This window comes from Aythya marila (genome assembly GCF_965140915.1).
Source record: "Aythya marila genome assembly, chromosome: 1".
Lineage (NCBI taxonomy): Eukaryota > Metazoa > Chordata > Aves > Anseriformes > Anatidae > Aythya > Aythya marila.
The window spans coordinates 189903588-189924283 of record NC_139042.1 but is presented as its reverse complement, the minus strand read 5'-3'; the positions used below and the strand labels follow the sequence as shown (position 1 = coordinate 189924283).

Sequence of the window (20696 nt, the reverse complement as noted above, 5' to 3'; positions counted from 1 at the left end):
TGTAACCATTCTTTTTGATTAAGACACAATGATCTTTTATGTTTTACATATAGGTCATTCATTGTCAGAGCCCTGAGTGCAATAATGACCCTACCCGACCCTTTCCCATTCCCTAGGACCCCATTTCAGCCCACAGTCACCAGTCCCTGCCCCAGAAATGCCATAGGAACATCAGTCTCAAGCTCCACCACAGCGGGGTCCCAGTCCATGTTAAACCTGGCCTGATCCATAGGCTGATATTACTGCATTGATGCCTGATATGCTGGGCTAGGGGTTGCCCTCCTGGCCTGTCCTGAACCCTGTCTGGGGTCTGTGGAACAGTTGCTGTCTGGTGAGGTCCATGGGAACCCCCTGTGGCTCCTGGTGCTCAGCTCCACTGAGTTTCCAGCCCTCATGGCACTCTGTGATGATGCGTGCATCCAATCATTAGTCACATGGGGGTTTGTGTTCCTCTTTTCTCTACAGAGGTAAGTCCTCAAAAAATTCATCCATGATAGTGTTCTCAACCCTAATTATTTTCATCTGATTAAATAACAGAACAAAATAATTGAAAGAGGAGAAACTCTATGTATTGGTTTGATGCCTCATAACAGAACCCAGTAAAGCTACATGGTTGTCTAATCTCCAGAAGATCCGAGTAGCACGTAAGAGCTAACATCACTTCCATTTCAAGGTTCTTTGAAAGGCAGGTCAGATCCAACATTCCTTTTTTACAAACTGGAGTCTGGGTGTGCTATCTAGACACCACTATACTTAACTCAAGCTTTGTGTCATGTTGGCCTGTAAATTGCATCCACTCAGACTCTTATATGTATTGGTAGAGTAGGCAGAAGCATGGTATTTTTGTAAAAAGGCAAACCTTTTAAATGACACTTAAATCCACGTTGACTTTGTAGAGAGGCTGGGTAACAGCCTTGTAAAATTCACCCTAGAACAGGAAGATGCCAGTCATAACTTGATTTGACCCCTAGCAAGTCATCTTTTTTTTTTTTTTTTTTTTTTTTTCCCAGCCTTCTACCTAAAGCTTTTCAAAGTTCATATGTGCCTTTGTCAATTAATTAGATTGTTGTTGTTGTTGTTTTTTAATATAACAAATGGTGTACTCCCCTTCCAACCTCTTTACATCCTGCTAATAATGAAGGTCAGAATTTAAAGTATGGTACAGTTCAACAATTGCTTTCCATTGGCAAATGATTCATGTGCCCTATCATCATTCTCTAAACATACTATAGGCCTATAAATAGGAACAGCATTAGAGAAAGTAAAACTTTTACAATATTTCACACCACTGTGATCTCAGCTGATAAAACTTCCTAATTTGAGAAACAGTACAAATGACATGTTAGTAAAAATGACATTGTATAAAAACATGGTATGTTTAAGGCTGAGATCACAGTCTTATCCTCTGTAAATATGAGATGGAGGCAAACAATGAGGAGGAAAAACAACCTCTTTTAAACTGTTTGTTTTAAGACTTGCTGTTTAATATATTGAGATTGCAAATTGAAAGATTTTTAGATAGATGATACTCTTGAAAAAATTTCCAATGGGACCAATGTGGTCAAAATGTTCATGGGACTATTTATTAAATCACCTCAGGAAAACAGGACAACAGGAGAAGCTTTTTAATTTTCTTTCCATGATTAGTGGTTCTGAATAGGACCAGCAGCTAATATTGGTACTTCACTAGGAACTACAAGTTTTGTGGACTTTATATGCCCCTGGAAGAGACAATGGATGAATTAAGGCTTTGATGTTATGGTGTTGTACCTAGAAGTCTAATTCCTTCCTGTGTTCCGATTCAGGCATCTAAGTCTTTTGTGAATATACATACTAAGCACTGCATAGGCAAGTACTTTTCAGGATTAAATAGTCAGCGAGTATTCTCTACTTGCTCAGCCATGCTGGGTACCTTCAGATTCCAAACTTGAGTTTTGCAGACATCAACTATATAAACCATATTTGGTCAACTTGTGCACTTCCAGATTTTCTTTGAAGCAGAATACTTACAGACAATTATTTCTTATAAATTCTGTGGACACATGAATATTAACCTCAGTTTGCACTCTCAATAAATCATTGAAATTCATTCGATGGTTTGAATTAATTCTGAAATCCAAATGCTTGTTGGTCAACTATTCATATGGACCAAGCCTGACTTCTGTGAACTGCACCAAGAAAAGAGTAGGTCTCTGAGAATTTAGAGGTGAAACAGACTGGAATTCTCAAACAGATTTGCAGAATAGGGTTATCATGTACCCACTATAGCACTTCCCCAATGCAATTATTTCTGCTCTTCCTACATGTTGATTTACTATCTCACAATTTGGTTCTATGCTAAATGACTACGAGAATGGATGTGTGTTGAGAGATCTGATAGCAATCAAAGCCTTTGCTAAAGGAAAAATTAAAACTCCTTAGAGGAACAGCTGCAGACAGATCAAAGCTGTTACCTACACTGATCTATGCAGACAGGCTTGGGTATATTAATGCGGGCTCCTCTGTCTGAAAATTCAGGAGCTAATGTATTGACTATGGCTCATCTGAGCAGAGGAAAGACATGTAGAAGTCTTTCTTATCTAACTTTAATTGTCTTTAATGTCAGATCTAGTCACAGGTGGACTACCTTAACTACAGAACTAATGTTTAGTTAACAGTTGAACTCTCTAGTGTTAAAGGAGGTATGATAAAACCTGTACCCTAGTTACACTGATTATAGTGACTAGTTGAATACCAATTTAATTAATTTTAAGCATTCTGAACCAATGCCTAACAATATCTAGTGTTCTCTGTAGACTGTATAATAAATTCCTAATGTAGCTGTTACAATTTATGCCAAAGTAGCCACACAATGACACGGAAAGAAAAAAAAAAAAAAAAAAAAGAGTAACAATGCAATAGTTTTTGCACACGAATCCCAAACGACTAGCAGACTTCATAATTTCAAGAAAGGAAACTGCCTTCTGCTAGAGGGATACTTACAAAGGTGACTTTATCTAGATTTGCTAGTCTTTAGAATCAATAGAGTAAATTATGTTCTTCTGAAGACTATTTGGGAGAAGGATGTAAACAAACATTCTCAGTCACTTCTCTTGTTCAATATGTTACTCATGCTTAGGTCTGTGCATGTAAACCAGTAAATAAAAAACAGTAAATAAAAACAAATACTGCCTTCCATTGAACTGTTCAGTCTATATGCTGTCAGAGTATATATACACCCTGTTGATTTTCTTTGCTGTTGAGCTACAACTACTCAACTACTAACATTAATATACTGTGATCTGTTGATGGAAACAGCATTTCACTCAGGGTTCCCTTTTCAGGGAAACAAAATAAATTTAAATAAATTCTATTCACCAGTCTAAGAGTTAGGTTCTTGTATTTTTCCTTCTCTTTATCATATCTTTCAATACTCCCAGGTTAATCCAGTCCATTCAGTTACTTAACTTTTTTCTTTCTGTCGTCTTGTTTGGTTATTACATTGTAATACAGCTATCAACCAGGACATCCAAGTTCTTAAGCCTATTTGTAGTAACTACATTAACAGGTTGAAGTGAATAATTTAAAATAAAATTAAAAAAAATAATAATACATGTAAAACTAGGCTGTAAGTGCTCCTTTGTGTCTCTTCATTCTTACATGCCAGGAGTCATGGTCATTCAGGCTCCTGTTCTGCGGTGAAGAGTCTGGATACCCGTAGAGGGTGTTGTGCATGGCAAGAGAGAAGCCCAAAGCCAGTAGTATAATATCACATTGCATATTCCCCATGGAATGCTGTTTGGCAGCTGGTATATTAGATATTCTTGTGCTTGGGCTCTGGCAGAAAGCCAGAAAATAGTTATGCCTGCGTGTCCATCAGCAAGTGCAGATACATGTGAATAACATGCAGAACATACTTTATGGAGCTGTGGACTAAAAAGAGTTGGCATTTAGAATGGAACAGTTCAGAACAAGAATATCAGGGCAGGTTTTCACAGTGTTTCAGATCACGTTGTACAAAACAAGTGTGTTACAATACAATAAGATCCTATTTACAAATTAAATGTTATATGCCCTTCTGGGTCATTTCATTCTCTCTCATTTGTACATTTTCCAAGACAGCCACTGTGTGTGCTGTTTGTCAGTATTGCCACAGCCTGTGGTATGCCAACACCCTGCAGCTAACTACTGAATTCATTGTATAATAGCAGTGGGCCATTTCCTGCCACCCCTGGCTTCACAGGAAAACTTAAAGTCAAGCACTCTTTTTCTACTATTTGAGTCAGAAGTGAAGTGAGCACCATATTAGAACAGCAAAAACAACTGAAATAATGAAATCCCTACAGAGGAAGATTTATTTGACTCCACAGAAGATCAAAACAAACTTTTTAAAAGCAAACATCATTTTCTTTCAGTAGGTGTTCCAGTTCTGCTTACAAATAAACACCTGTTTTGACTGAAGCCAACCATGTATTTCCATTTGTTTTAATGCCTTGTTGATCTGAATAATGACTTCCCAATTTTCCTAGCTCTGTGTCCACAGATATGCCCACAGGTGTGTAGACTTTGTTTCTGACATAATAGCACAGTGCAGCCCACTCATCCCAGTCCTGCTCAATTCCTTACACCTGTTCCTAGACTCTGTCCACCATATATCACTGGCCTATATGAAACTCTAGCTTCTTAGTTCCTGTACTGGGTCCCTCAGCAATAAAAGGTGGAAACAGGAAGAAGAGGGGAGGGGTGGGCTCTCATTGTGAAAATGTCGGGCTACGTGTGTTGAGGCCCTGCTTCAAGGACATGGTCAAGCATCACTCATTTGTGGGAAGTAGAGAGTAATTTCTTTCCTCTGCACTTCCATATAGCCTTTATTTTTTATTTATTTATTTTTTTGTTTGTTTCCTTTTTTCCCTTCCCCCCCCCCCCCATTTCCCCTTTCCCTTTTTTTCCCTTTAGTTAAATTGTTTAGTTAATACTAATCTTTCGTTAATTGTTGTTGTTGTTATTATTATTAATAAAAATAATAATTTTCCTTTAATTAAATTATCCTTATCTCAACCCGTGAGTTTTTCTTTACTTCTTCCTCTCCTCATCTAAGGAGGGGGAGTGAGAGAGTGGTTGTGGTGTTTAGCTGCCTAGCAAGGTAAAACCACCACAGTTACAAATACCTGACTCCATGAGGCAATAAATCTAAGGAATATAGGTTTAATAAGAGTGTTTCTTACCAATTAACTCTGTACATTTAAACATTACAAGGCAGTTACAACAGAACAATGGAATCCCATGCAAATGTCCCACTCTGATCTCACCCAGTCTTGGGTTGCATTTCAGTCTTTAAGACAGGGCATCCCCTCTGAATTTGATTTGACAGACATGTTTCTAGAAAAATATTTTCCTTTTTTTTAGGCAAACATCCCTTCCAGATTTGTTTGCTCGTGTGCAACAAGAAATGTAGAGAATCCGTCAGCTTTGACATGAATAGATTCAAAGCCAAGAAAGAGCTGACTATAAAACACATTGAAGATTTGTTCAGTACTAAGAATTGTCACTGTTTCTCAGGCAGAGTAGGTACAGATATCCAAAGGCCATCCTTCATGACTAGGTCTACCTATAATGAGAAATGTGAACCTAAATGTAAATAAGTGCATATAAATACTCTATAGAACATGCAAATTTTCCTGTGAATAAGTGTCAGCACCAAGATGAAATAATCCAGTTTTTCAGTTACTGTGTAGTCAATTTTACAATCAAACTCTCCTGCTGCCATTTATACAGTTGGAAGGAAAGGAAGAAATACAACATGGCTACTCTGAAATTATTTTATTTCTCAGAAGCACAGGAACAACCAACTTCCTTTCAAATAGATGTTGCTATCTGATGTGAAAGTTGTAATTCTAATAAGTGTTCAACAAATAAAGTTGAATTTGTAAGTTCATAAAAATTCACTGGAGCCTGAGCAGTATCTAACACACTGCTTCCAGTGTCTTAGAAGAAAATGTTTTATACTTGCTTCATTCTTCTCTCCTTTCTCTCCTTCCTTCTTGCCTCCCTCCTTCAAATGAAGTCATGAGTGAAGGGAGTAGACTGAGAGGCAGGGTCTAGATAAGCTAGAATCCTAGAATCAAATAATCCCTGTTCTGATATTTTTTTGCCTGCTTATTGGAGAACAGTAAAAAATAATAATTCTCCTAAGTCTATATGGAAATATGGATGATAAAAAATGTCTGTAATCAGTTTATTTTGGAATGAAATGCCATCAAGAACTGATATAGCCAAAGAAGTATGTTCAGTAGCACTACTTGATATATTATCAAATCAATCACTTCAGCTTATTTTAATTATAAAAAATATGCATAATTTGGCTTTCACATATTTTCTTAAAGGTAATTTCATTCTAAGCAGCTATTTTTTTATTTTTTTTAGTAAATCACTCTCAAAAGCCACAGTATTTCATAAAATTTATGCTCAAGTAATGTATCTCGTGATACTTTTATATGTACAACTGCCCACTTGGCAGTCATCTCACACAATTTTGAGTGCCACAGATGAATTTAGAAGAAATAATATTGTGTACCTTTTCTTGTCAGACTGCTGTTTTAACAAGTTATCAGCAATTTTAATACTCTTCACTACTGAGAACCTACTTGCATCCTTTAAATCCTCAACTATGTGGTTAATCCCTTGATTGATCTAAATTCTTTTATCTTGTTGTCACATGGAATGGGTGAAAATAAAATCTATCTAGGAGGAACTAGTGATCATTGTAAGCAGAGAATTTGTATTGATATGTAATATGCACTTAAAATTGTTTATTCAATTGATAGGCTCAGCTCACTTCTAGTAAGACTAAAGTTTTTTTCCTTGTAAAATCTTACAGACAGAAATGCTCAATCTTTTACATATATCCATAGCAATAATTCCTGTTAAATGAAGGAGAATAATGTGTTATGAATCAACACAGAGCTGTGACCCAAAGCTTAGTAGAGCTTCACAGACACAGTATGAGTCTTCCTACCTAAATACATCCAAACAACTTTTGCACTCTGACAAGTAGACTGACTGGAAAACACAAATTTAATTCCAGTAAACACAGTCATCTTTTATTTATTTATTTTTAATTTTTATTTATCTCCATGTAGGGGAAGAACTGAGATATTTAGAACATTTTCAAGAGATATTAAGGAGGGAGGCTGATAAAGAATTACCCTCCCTTCCAAGTGCTGAGGACAGTCACTTTGAAAGTGTTAGACTCAGGCTCAGCTACCTGCTGAAGTAAAAGGTGAGAGATTAAAGCTTATATCTCTCTAATTTGCACTGTCCACAAAGACAGGTGTATCTCCATCTGCCAGGATTTGATTAGAAATTCTATTTTGGAACTGAAAAAAAAAATCTTTATGAAACTTTTATTGAAAAGAGTTGCATTTTTGTGAAAAGAATTGGTTTTACCAACTCAACATTTTCTGTTAAAAAATGTTTTGTCAAAATTATTCTTACCACATCTTTCTGAAAGAGACAAGAAGACAACTTATTATGACATTATTTAAAAGATACATTTTCTTTTGCTTCCCATTTGGCATCAGAAACATCACAGAAAAATTGGTATGATTCTGTAACATTGGAAAGGTATCAGAGTTTCCGAGAATGACATTTTGGTTTATGGGAAACCTCATAAAGGATGTTATCTAAGTTTAAAAGTAGCTTAGAAGGAAGCTAAGGTGGCTGGACTGCAATTAAACTAAAGGAAATGTATGCTGTGACAGGCTCAGCTCTTGCCATATTAAGGCTGTAATGGTTTTGCAATTAGGTGGAAAGTCTAATGATTCAGAAGCTCTCTCTTAAAATTGCATTGAAACTAAAACTGACAAGACAGAAAGGGAAGAATTCTGTATAGAAAAGCTTCATCCAACACCACAGTTAATCATAAGGCAGGAGAAATCATGTATGAAGACATCACTGAAATGTCCTGTCTAAAAACATTCCTTTAATTTTTATCACTTCTAAAGTTTGAAGAACATCCACATCAATCAAAACTTGTACAGTTCTGCTGCATCTAAACTTTTCAGAAGTGCCATTTAAAGTATGCAAGATTTTTACTCAATCTGTTCTCAAACCCAATACTTCTTATGACCTCCTTAAAATTTTGTCTTAAAAAAATAGATCTAATATAAAGCATAGAGAGTTTTGCATATGAGAGGGCATTTTGGATATATCAGGTCATGTAGTTTTTGTTTGTTTGGTTTGGTTTGGTTTTGTACGGTTTATGGTTTTTTTGGGGGGTGGGAGAGGGTTGCAGAAGGAACAATTCTGCATAATTTTGACCAACACAGATCACAGAATCACAGAATCACAGAATTTCTAGGTTGGAAGAGACCTCAAGATCATCAAGTCCAACCTCTGACCTAACACTAACAGTCCCCACTAAACCATATCCCTAAGCTCTACATCTAAACGTCTTTTAAAGACTTTTAGATAAGTGAATAACTTTAGATAACTGAAAGTTTGTGTCATACTAGGTGCCAACATTGAATATGCTCAAAAGAGAGTCTATGGACATACAGACATTTACAACATACTTGAAATGTCATGTTAGTTTCATGTTTGCAATGTTCATGTAATAAATAAAGACATTATTAATGTCCTTCCTGTCTGACAAAGATAGCTCATGCAGCTGATGAGATTTAAAAACCCATTGTGTAATAAGCATCAGAAAAGCCCCTAATGATGAGGGCTGGCATCTTGTCAATGAATTTTACTGGTTGCCTTAATTCATGATGACACAGAAAATGTGTTTGGGTTTCATTTTTATTGTCCTGCTAACCTCAGCACTGAAATAAAAATGAATTAAAGTATTTGTTAGTGTTCTTGTAAACAAATACATTGCTTCCCCATTAGAAGACAAGGCCATTATTTTTAAAATTTTGCACATCATTTTTCCAGTCCAGTAGCTCTAAATGTATTAACAAATGGTGTGGGTCACCCTATTCCAAACTGAAAGCAATTCTATTCAACTGGAGATAATATTGTGGGCTTTACGCATGACGGAGATAGTAAAGCTCTACAGGGGAGCATCAAAAAGATATATTAAAAGAAACCTGCAAAATCAATATTCACTGCCTGAGGCATGAGTTGACCATCCTCTTACTAGTGTGCCCAACAGGAAACAGAACCAAACTGCTCTAGGCATAGAGACCTTTCTAAAGTACTGATGAACCAGTTCTAATGAGCTGAACACTTTGAGGAATTGTTACTTATTAAAGCTTTGTAAATCAAATGTGTCTATGCCAAGTTAGCATGTACAGCTGAGCCATTCTCTCTTCCCACTTACACTATATATTCAACAGGTTTCAGTATTACATAGTATCCATTTCTATAAAGAAGAAAGATAAAGCTGTTTATTTACCAAATCATAGAATCACAGATTTAGATTGGAATGGACCACCTGAGAGCATCGTGTCCAACTCGTCTGCTCAAGCAGGGTAAACTAAAGCAGCTTGCTCAGGATCATGAAACTGATTCAATGTCAGAAAGTCAATGTCATGGGTTATCTCATTTTATGCAATGGGATACAACATTTGTCATGAATGTTAAACATTCACACTAGGTATTATCCAATCCACAGACAAAGCATGGGAGCTAAGACCAAGTAAATCAAAGTTTTGTAATATCAATCTTCTTCAGTGGCCTGTCTTTTTTATAATTAGGCACATCATACAGTCATTGTTAAAATTACAGAAACCATCCTGGGATCAGGCTAGAAAAGACTGGTCTCCTCTCAAGGTGAGTACCCACATAAATAGTTAGCTAGAGAATCAATTTCACTTTTATACTTTCTCCTTCTGCCCTGTAAGTCTTGATTTATTATATGTACGGTGACACTGTTTCAACATGGGGATTTTAAGTGCCCCATTATAGAACCATTGATTGATGCACGTTTGCCTAAAGCAGAGAAGAGAACTGAACTGAGCTCCCATACATCCTGAACAAATGCTGTAATGACTAGGATGCCTTGAGGACATGGTGTGGCATCTGCCCTATCACCACCACTTTAATCTCCTCTAAACATAACACATAGAATTATAGGCAACTACCTTCATGAATACCATCATGAAAATACCATCTGGGATAAAGACCCAAATGAACTGAAAAATACTTCTAGTCCTAATGACAGGACAGGAATAATCCTTGTCCTCAGCATTTTCTAGTGGCTATCGACTAGATATTTCTTAAGCTACATCCATGTGCTGACTTGATGGTTAGATCTTATACTGAAGTGCCTAGCCTTCATCATGCCATCTAAAAGGATAAATTTTGATCAAAGTCTTAGAAGATAGTCAATTACTTTTAAAAGAGGCATGACAGCATCTAATGTGCATCATATTTTTTTAATTTAATTTTATTTTTTTTTTCGCATTAGTCAATTACTTTTTAAATAATAATTGCAGCTAGTAAAGACCTCTAGACATTATGTAGACATTATGACCTCCCTGCTCAAAGTGTACTAGAAAGAGCACTCAATGGGCTCAAAGAATATCATCTACAGCACACTGCTAAGGATGTTGTCCAGACATGTTTTAACAGTCTCCAAGGATGGAGACTCCAAAATGACCTCTACAACCTGTTTGAGCATATGTTAACCCTCACAGGAAAATATATTTTCTTACATTTAAGCAGAACTTCCTGTATTTGTGCCTTTGGCTACTTGCCCATTCACTTTATATTACGGAGAAGAGTCTGTCCCGCCCAACATGGCCCATTGGTAAGAACCCCCTTGTTCCTTCTCTTTTTGATGATAAACAATCTCAACTCTCTCAGCTTGTCTTTGTACAGCAGATGCCCTATTTCTTTGCTTCACTGTGTCTATGTCTCCCATATTGAAGAGATGGACATGTCTGTCTTGTTCTCTCTCGTACTACCTCTTGTGGCAGCCCAGCTGTCTCACTAGTGTTGAGGTGAAGAATCACCTCCCTCAGTCTCCTAGTGGTGCTCTGCCTAATGCAATCCTAGGAGGCTGCTGGCTTGCTTTCTTGCAAGAGCACATTGCTGGTTTGTGGTTACCTTCGTGTCCACCAGGACTTACAGGTGCTTTTCTGCAAAGCTGTTTTCCAGATAGCTGGCCCCCAGTCCATACTGATGTATGGCATTATTCCTCCCTAGGTGTAGGATCTTGCATTTCCTATTTTTGAGCTTCATGAGCTTAGTGTTCTGTAAAAGAAAAACATAGTATCCAAATCCATCCTTCATCATGGACTTAATTTTACAGGATGCACACAGAAGCAACACGATCAGAATCAAATCAGTTCTTAATTGTTATATGAAAAAAGTCCCTTTTGCAATTCAGAATTCCCTGCACCCATGCCACCTCTTCTGCTCCCCACTTCCCCCCAAAAAAACACATGCCCTTCCCCCCAAAAACAAACAAACAAACAAAAAACACAAACAAACACAAATCAACATAGCCAAAAATCCCACAGGAAAAATGATTTTACCATCAAGCACTGTAGTAAATCACTAATCTACCTTTGGAGCCCTCAAAAAAAAAAAAAAAAAAAAAAAAAAGTAGTTAACAGACAGTTTGTCTGCTTCTCAAAAAAGTCCACCAGGTTCATATGCTACAGTTTCTACACTTATTATTTACTGTACACTGATAGCTTCTAATGTCCACTCAGGAAGGTGATGATTTGTTTGAGAGATTTCCCGGTTACACAATGTTAGCTGCTTTCTGAAATGCAGCGTGATGATACAAGAAACATTATTTCATTCTACTCTGAAGAGCTAGTAGCTGAATTGGCAAATGGGAATTGGCAAACAAACCACATTGGCTGTAAGTCTTGTCAGCTCTAGAAGAAAATTTTAGCTTTTAAATCTGCAGCTTTTCTTAGTTTGTCATTCTTCTTTTCTGGGGAAATTCCCAACTATTCACTGATAAACCACATTGCTGCATGGTGAATTTAATAATTCAAGTACCAGCTTAGTCACATACTCACTGCCCTATCATTGATGTGAGTTCTTCACAATACATGTATATTAGCAAAATGTTTGTGCCTTGACTTATTTTTCATTTCATCATATAGCTCTTTAGAGTATTTATATATTTATAGAGTATTTATGTATTTAAAGTATTTTTACTTTACAGAGAAATCATTAAACATTCATGGTTCCAGCAGAAACTCAGGAAATAAGGCATTGAAACAATTGCCAGATAGCTGCTCAGAAAACTTACTGGCTTAGTTATTAACAGGAAGAAGTGACACAGTACTCTACCTCCAGAAGATACCACCTCTTTCTTCTCCCGTCTTGGTGAGATTTCCAGCAAATGCCAGGAAGAAAGAGTTAGCTACATATGCCCTTACATTTCTGGTGGGTATTAGAACATCAAAGGAAACAATCACTATTTGGAGCACATGCCCTGAAAGACAAATGCCAAGGTCATGCAGTTGATGAAATAATTATTTCTCTCAAATAGGTAGTTGCTGAGTGTATAGGATGTATAGGATCTCTCTCTCCTGTTGATCTCAGTGCAGGAAAACTATCTCCTACAGGACTGAAAAATATCAAGGAGTGAATGAGAGTTTGTTTATTTTTGTGAGCCTACTCATACATCACACAGGTATTAAAAAGTGAGTTAACACAAATTTTGGTAGGTCATGCAAGGAAAACTTATAAAAAGGAATTAGAACAGCAACAACAACAAAAGACAAAATGGAACATATTATCAAAAAGTTCATTTATTCTGTCTTTACTTAAAATCTAATGACAAAGAATTTTATTAATGGCTATGTATTAAAATCAGATTTTCCTGGACACTTTGGAACAGATATTGAATTCAATGTCCCTTTCACTTTAATACATTAAGTAAAACTAGACCTTACCCACAACAGATTTGATTAATCTATATTTGATTAATTTATATAATCTGCAAGACAGAAATTTGCTCCCAGTTAGTTATGATTTCATATCCCTATTATTCTTTATCTACTTACTGAAATTAAAGTAATTTGCTATATTTGGATTTATTTCAGTTTTGTTTGCCATTTCATGTCCTGTATTTTTTAATCCTAATATTTAAAAATAACTCACCTTCCTAAATTACCCTTGTATGCAGGTTCCTAAATTACCCCTGTATGCAAGTTAGTTATTTCTGTTCTTGCTGTCAAATCCAGTCTATTGCATCACTGTAGCTCAGGTAATGACTCACTACTGAATGATTTGGTAATTTGCTAAACTCTAGACAATTTCAATAATAGCATTCTAGATACTCCTTTATTTTTTTTTTTTCTGAACCAGTGAAGGTTGCTAAGTTACAGAAACGTACTTATCTACTACATCAGTTGTAGGCACTTCAGTGCAAAGAAACAATCTTACACACCCACATCATAAAAATAAACATTTTATTAGTATGTGCTATAAGGAGATGTATTTTATTATAACCCAATCTTAGTTCTGACATTTGGGCTGTGTTTTATTTTGCATATCAACATTTACCACTTTTTTTTTTTTCCTAAGTATTTTAAGGATCTAAATGGGAACGTAGTACTTTTGCAAAACTTCATTTAATTTCTTGGTTATTTACAGCTATTTTTTTCTTGAAAAAATGGCACAGATTTTGATAGAATATTTTATTAGTGTCAAGATTTTCCTAAAAACTGTACACTTGCCTTTGACACAAAGTGAAATTAAAATGGATCTTAAGTGTTTCTACTTCAGACATTTCCCGGAATTTAATGTAAATTTTATAAATAGTATTTGGTCAGAATGATAATGTGGATGTTGTGACAACGCATCAGTTGTACAGACAGATATAAACATGTTTTGTATTGGCAGTGTATTTCCACTATCACTATCTTGATTTTTAAATGTTTTTAAATCTATCTTCGCAAATAACTGGATAATTGTTTAGCACAGCTGCAGTGAACAACTTTACATATTTTGTTTTACAGGGTGAGGGTTTCCCGTGACTTATGAAAGTATTAATATTTAATTGGAAACACATACATTTTATCAAACTATATATAGAAAGTCATTAGAATATTAAAACAAATATATATGTCATTGCAATATTAAAAAAAAAAAAAAAAGGCTACAAGAAAAACACTGCCAACCAGTAGCTTGAGTCTGTTACAGAAAGATCAGTGAAAAGGCACAGTCTACGAGTGATACATCATATCTAGAGGTCTGTAATAACCAGCAAAAGTACTCATCAGTGAGAACACCTGCCATATATGTGATATAATGCAATAAGCAATATGACCTAACTTTGGTCATTGAAAGAATGAGTTGTATAGAATGAATAGCTTCCCTCTAAAGATATGTTTAGAGAATTGTGGGCAGTTCTCAAGGACCTTACCATAATTGCCCTTCAAAAAAATCTTTTGCATGAAAATGTATCAAAATCTCTTTCTATGATTTTTTTTTTTTTCAGTACTCTGTAAATAAAAGCTTTTACTAAAGTATTGGTTGAGAACTAAGTTCCTGAGCTTCAGATGTATGCAGTTCTCAGCCATTTAGACTGAAACATGATTCCTGTTATTGAAAGACTGAACTCAGTCTCTAAATTATAACTTGACAATGAAATCAGCATGCATCTACACACTCTATCCTCCTTCCTCTTTCTTTGCCACAAATACAATAATTTTGTGCTTAATAGGAACTAATAACATTCCCTATTAAATCAACATACAGGCATAAAATATATATATAACATAAAATCACTGAAGTATGTGTTTAAGCCTTTTTTTTTTTTTTTTCAAACATGGCTTAAGATTAGTAAAAACAAAGATAGCAAATCTTCTCACAAAAAATGTAACTAAAAATATTAGTTTTCTTTAACCATGAATCTGTATCATCTTCCAGTTTCCACTGATCCCTTCTTCTCAAAGATGGACAAACATTGCAATTCCCTTGCAGTTTTTCTGATACTTGTTAAAGAGATTGTATTAAAAGATTGTAAAGAGAGAGACATACCAAGTCTTTTAACAACATTGTTGTAAATGTAAATGCTTAAATAAAGTTGAAGTACTTGCTTTCTCAGTATTAAGCTGCAATGCCTTTCCTTTGAAAATTCTTGTGAAATAAAACAAGTGATGATACATTGCTGTTTTTGTATTCGTGTTTGTAACATTGGAAATAAAAAGTATTTACACATTTTTTTTTTTACATCTATTTGACTTACATTTCCCATGACTTCAACACATCTAAACAATAGTTTCTGTTCAGAAATTATTGTGTTCTTTCTTTAAAATCAACACTTAGAATCAACTAAATCATTTTACCTAATGCTAAAGCTCAGTTATTGGCATAGCTGACATGCTTTTTACTTAAAACTTTTCTTGTTGAAGTAAATGAACAAACTCAGAAAGAATGGGAGATCTCTGTAGGATCTGAAAAATGTTACTTTCCCTCTACACTCTAAGTGCTCTATGCTAACTGAATGCCAGGATTTATCCTCTGAGACTGCACCTGTAATAGAGGTCAACATCACTGCACGTGCTTTCCAGGTCTGACATTCTAGCAGAATGCAGTGGTGCGTATACACATCATGGACAAACTGTCTGGCACACAGATACAGCATACAACAGACTTCAGACTATTCTTGTTTCAAGTCGATAGAAACATTTTGCATGTGATTTCGGTTGGAGCAATGGCACACCCTATCTAAATAAATGGCATAACTATTATTTTAATTTCCTTTTAGATATTAACTCTGTCAACAGCAATGGTAGAACAAGAGATCTGTGTCCCTGATTGTATGGGAATAAATCTGGTTTCTAATGAGCTTATTTCTCTTTGATATACAGCCTTTAACGTGGGTTTCTGTTTTCCTATTCAAGGTACATCTGCTTTCAGACGTCTGTCTGTGGGTTTAATCATTGTTTCCACATCTCTGTTTACTCAAAGGTCTGAATACTGGGACTTTGTTGGAAGAAGACGTAGGCATTAGAGTCACTAGGCATCACACATTTTCCTTGAAAATCACCACCGGTGGGGTGATGTCACCCCATGTCACCACATCAGGAAATATGCAAGCATATTAATTTAAAGTCACATCCTGCCACTCTTTCACCAAGCAGAATTTTAGTCTGTGAGTAATGTCCCTCTTCAGTGAGGTACTTCTCAACATAATACAGAGAAGAAAAAGCAGACCATTACTGGGGCTTAAAGAATATACCTTCCTAACAAAGCAGCTGTGAAATAAATTTATTTTTACAGAGTTTTAAGGCTTATCTTGCCTTTGACAAACAAATCAGAAAGTAATATAACTCACATAACTATAACTCACATAAATAAATATTACAGGTGGATGTGAATAGAAACACAAAGGCCCCAGCTCAGTAATCCTTGTTGTCAGTGAGCGGTACCTTACTTTCTGAGTAGCTGGGTAGTTCTCAGCCAGTAGAGATAACCTGGTCTCAAGTGAACCACGGCAATTTTCAGAACTAGCAAAGCAATACTTTCATTTCTGCATCAGGCTTCAGGCTTTATTTAGGTGAACAAAAATCATGACTCCCACTCCTCAGACTGAAAGCTGGATGTATTTCCAAGGGAAATCCTCTTGTATAACAATGACTTAATGGGTAAAATGTAAGATTTACTTTATAAAATTCTATAGACCCTACCAAAAGGTATAGAAGCCTGTATACGGTTGCAGCTATGCCCTGTAGCTTTAAAATCTATTAATCTATATGCCATGTTATATGTCTCTTGTCAAGCTACTTGCGTTTTTCTCCTTTCTGCAATAGTTAAAATATATCAGTCAACAGTATGTTCAATACATGCAGGTCTAATATAAATCAAATTTCTTTTCTTATATACAGAAAATGGTTTAATTTACATGTTAGTCCTGGAATTGCTGTGAACAGTAGCACATCATGCTGAGACATTTTTGTTGCTTAATACTTATTTATATCTGTTCTGAGAACAGGAAATTTGAAAGTCCAGTTCTTTTAAAAAACTCATTATGCAATAGTACTTTACAACATCAAATTGAAGTAATACTTCAGGATACCAAAGGAGGTATGGAATTTATATTGACTTACAAAGAAAATCTAGTGTCTAAGTAGGGATTGAAGGTGTTACAAAGATTTAGTCTCTAAATACAAAATAATAATAAAATGCTCTTTTAAATGGCGTGGAGGTGGAGAATAAAGCTTATCATGTTACCTTAATGCTACATTCTGATTTTTAACTGTAATAGAAATTTCCACTGAAAATAAGGGGAAGAAAAGCCACATGTTGTACATATGCCAAAGTGGTATCTATAGCTTCATCTCTTTGAAGCACACTTGAACACATGAGCTTACTGCCCTACCAGTTAAGGATGCAGACCACTCTGGTAGATAATCAGACCTGAAATCAAAGAGATCACATTGACAATGTCCTCATGATGCAAAATGGAACTTTGCTTCTAGTGTCCAGTCAAGTGCAGCCGTACTAAAATAAATAAATAAATAAATATCCCTACAGTTCTGCCTTGCAAATAATGCACTACTCAAACAATTAGAGGTCCATATATTGAAGTGACAAACAATCAGACAAACCTGTCACTATTGGAGGAACATGGGTCTACTTTTTAAGTATTTTCATTATGCAAGCAAAACACCGGAGGATGTGTCTGGAATATTTTGTGCCCAACTCCTCTTCCACTCTGCCAACCCTACCTGCACCCTAAGGTGACTCCCTTATGCAGAACTTCAAATACTAACTCGAGGACATCACCATGGAGACTCCAAATGAAAAAGCTCAACAACCTGGTCCCTCTGAGTACACTTTATTATTACCCTGAAGGCTACTGAGCACCGGTGGACCTCCTAGACCGGGTTTCACACCGATGCATCCCTCCGCTGCTCTGGGACAGGGCGGGGCATCGAGCCGCGGAGGTGAGGGGGAGAGAAGAGACCCTGGGCCCCTTCCCTTCCAGATGCTGTCTCAGGGCTCCTGAGGGCTCCCCCATTTCCCTCCTCGGGGAAAGCCGCGGGGAGACGCCGGGCCGGGATGGCTCCGGCGGCGGGGCCGAGGGAAGGGCGGCTCCGTGCGCTCTTCACCTGTGGGCGTGACCGCCCTCCTCCTCGTCTTCCTCCTCCTCCCCCGCCTCCTCCTTCGTTTTACTTGAAGGACCGGCGCTGCTCGAGCTGCAGAGCCTGCGAGCGGAGCCGGTGGCCGGGGAGGGGAGGACGCCCACCCGCCGACCTTTGTAAAGTGTCCGGCTGGGAGCTCCCAGCGCAGGAGCAGCCGGAGGGGGGAGCTCAGGCTGGGTTCTCCACCGGGTGGACGCAGCGCCCATCTCCACTGCCGTCCTCCCCTTCATCCTCCTCTGGGGGATCGCCCTCGGCCCTCCGCGGAGCTGACCGGCGGAGCCGTGCCTCGCCGGAGGGCGGCGGCGGGCGCCCAGGTGCCCTCGGCCCTCCGCGGCCATGGCGCTGTGCGCTGTGAGGCGGTGGGCGCCCTAAAGCGGCGGTGGGGCGGAGGAGGCTGCCCCTCACGGCCCCGCCTCGGCCCGGGGCCCTCCTGAGGAGGTTCCCCTCTCCCGGGGGAGGGGGAAGAAAAGCTAGAGGGACAACTTCTGGAAATTAACAAGGAGGGGAGGAAGAAGGAGGAGGGAAAAAAAAAAAAAAAAAAAAAGCTCTTCTGTGGGACATCCTCAAAGCTCAGCATCACGCCGGGTGTCTGAGTTTGTATAAAGCCCGCCACGCTTGTGAGCATCGCCACAGCGGCAGGAGGAAAGCCTGGCTGCGGCCGCTGCACCGAAGTCCTGCGTGCTTCAGAGGCGCCTTGGCTTTCTGGCAGGAAGATGCTTCCTGTAGCAGGACCGTGTTGCTGCTGAGGACCTGCAGCAGGACCGTGTTGCTCCTGAGGGGCTGTGGAAGATGCCTGCCTTTGGGATTACGCTTGGAGAAAGGCCATCGGTCAACGGGAGAGCTGGCTGGTGAAACTGTCTGACTTTCTCCCCCTCTGGGGAAGTGGCTTCAATGGCTCCAGCTCCCAGGAGAAGCAGCAGGAAAGATGCCAATGCCTTGCCAAGCATGTCCTCAACTTTCTGGGCTATCATGATCCTGGCCAGTCTACTAATCGCTTACTGCAGTAAGTACATATTTGTCCTGGTGCTTTTCCTGGACATAAATCCATGCCCTTCCTGTCTGAGGTGATGTTTCTGGCAGAGGCCGAGGTCTGAGGCTGACAGGCATAGGTACTGTGCCTCAGGCTTACTGCCTCGGCCCTTTTCCCCCCACGGTAAAGCAGGGAGACCGACTCTTTAGCACTGCTGTTTCTTGGGAACATAAGGTGCCTTTAGGTTGTGGATGTGGCATTCCCACTCCAATCAGGAATGCTTACTGGATCTTAAGAATGAACTTTTCAGTTGCAGTAACAGTGACCCAGTGCTCGCTGTTTGTTATCAGATAGTACCAGCTCTTCCCTGCACTGCTTCACACACACACACACTCCTACTCCAGGCCACATTCCATCAACAGGAGATATTTTATGTTAATTCCTTTAGGAAGAACATACTTAGTCAAGTGACAGATGTCTTTACGTTACTGGGATCATCATGATCCTCTGAATGTGAAATTGCACTGGAGCAAGCTCTGGAACTTCCTAAGTGCATCCTCAACAGTTCAGTGAGCCTATGCTATCAGTTTTAGAGGTGCTTCACAGGTTATTGGTAGAGTTTTGCATATTATTTTTCAGGGTGGGTAGATTGTCTGTCAATCACACTGATTTACAGATAAATCTATAAGAGTCAAGTACCTGGAATATTAATACTTTTAAAGGTCGTAATTTTATTTATTTATTTATTTTCTCGGCAAGTGTAATTTTCAAGCAGCTGTGTGATATAAAAGCTATTATTGTCTGTATGTCTGTGAAATGCAAGTTTGTCTATAGTACCAGGATGAGATTTTTTCAACAAGAAGAATGAGGAAAAAAAAAATGTTTCTATGCTACAATAATAAAAAATGTAATTTATCAAGAGGGGCCTGCACAACTTTGCCAGAGTGAATCTACTCTGTATTTTCCCAACCTGAGTTGAATATGGGCTCTAATTTTCCCATAGTGTGCATTCCTTTCCTTTGCTGTAGCATAAAAGACTTTACTCTAGGCTTGTCTTGTTGGGCTGTAATAAGTGGTGGTTATGATGACTAGGAAATGAATTCTGGTTTTCAGGAGCATGCCTGCTGCATTTCTTAGCCCTCTATTCCATTGCCTCCAACTGTATCATATTCTCCAATTCTTTTTTTTTTTTTTTTTTTTTTTCTTTTTCTGAATTAAAAGATTGTAATTGCCCAAGAAAACCTCTAATTCACTTCTTTGCATGTTATAGAGACTAGTACTGACAACAGTGAAAGAGGCTTATTCCAAAAGGAATAGCATATTTTGTAATTACTTCTTGTAATTTAACACATTTTGCATTACACTTCTCATTAAAAATCATATCAAACAGGCCACACTTTTAAATAATTTCATTTTGTACATAATGCCATATTCAATATGTTAATATGGAGGCTATACTAAACAACATGTATATTTAAAAGAATTTATATTCATACTGAGAGATAAGTGCTTCAGTAAAAGCATATTAGAGGATGCAAGTGCAAAGGGAATTCAGCTGAATGATAGCAATGCAAAATATTTTCTTTAATTTGTGTTAGAAATCTCTGGAGAGTCCTAGGCTTTTTATGAGATGATAAGAATTGTTCTCTGAGTATATCTTCTCTAAGCGTAGCATC

General features: G+C 37.7%; 1 protein-coding gene across 1 annotated transcript in view; it reads left to right on the top strand.

Annotated features, from left to right (window-relative positions):
- Positions 1–18941: 18941 nt before the first annotated feature.
- The window catches only part of TAFA5 (TAFA chemokine like family member 5), a gene marked incomplete at both ends in the record, with an annotated part of 362745 nt that continues 360990 nt past the window's right edge, over positions 18942–20696 (top strand). Inside the window, one exon of the mRNA XM_082752195.1 lies at positions 18942–19053. Within this exon, the coding sequence (XP_082608321.1) occupies positions 18942–19053 (112 nt within the window). The remainder of the gene's footprint in view (positions 19054–20696) is intronic.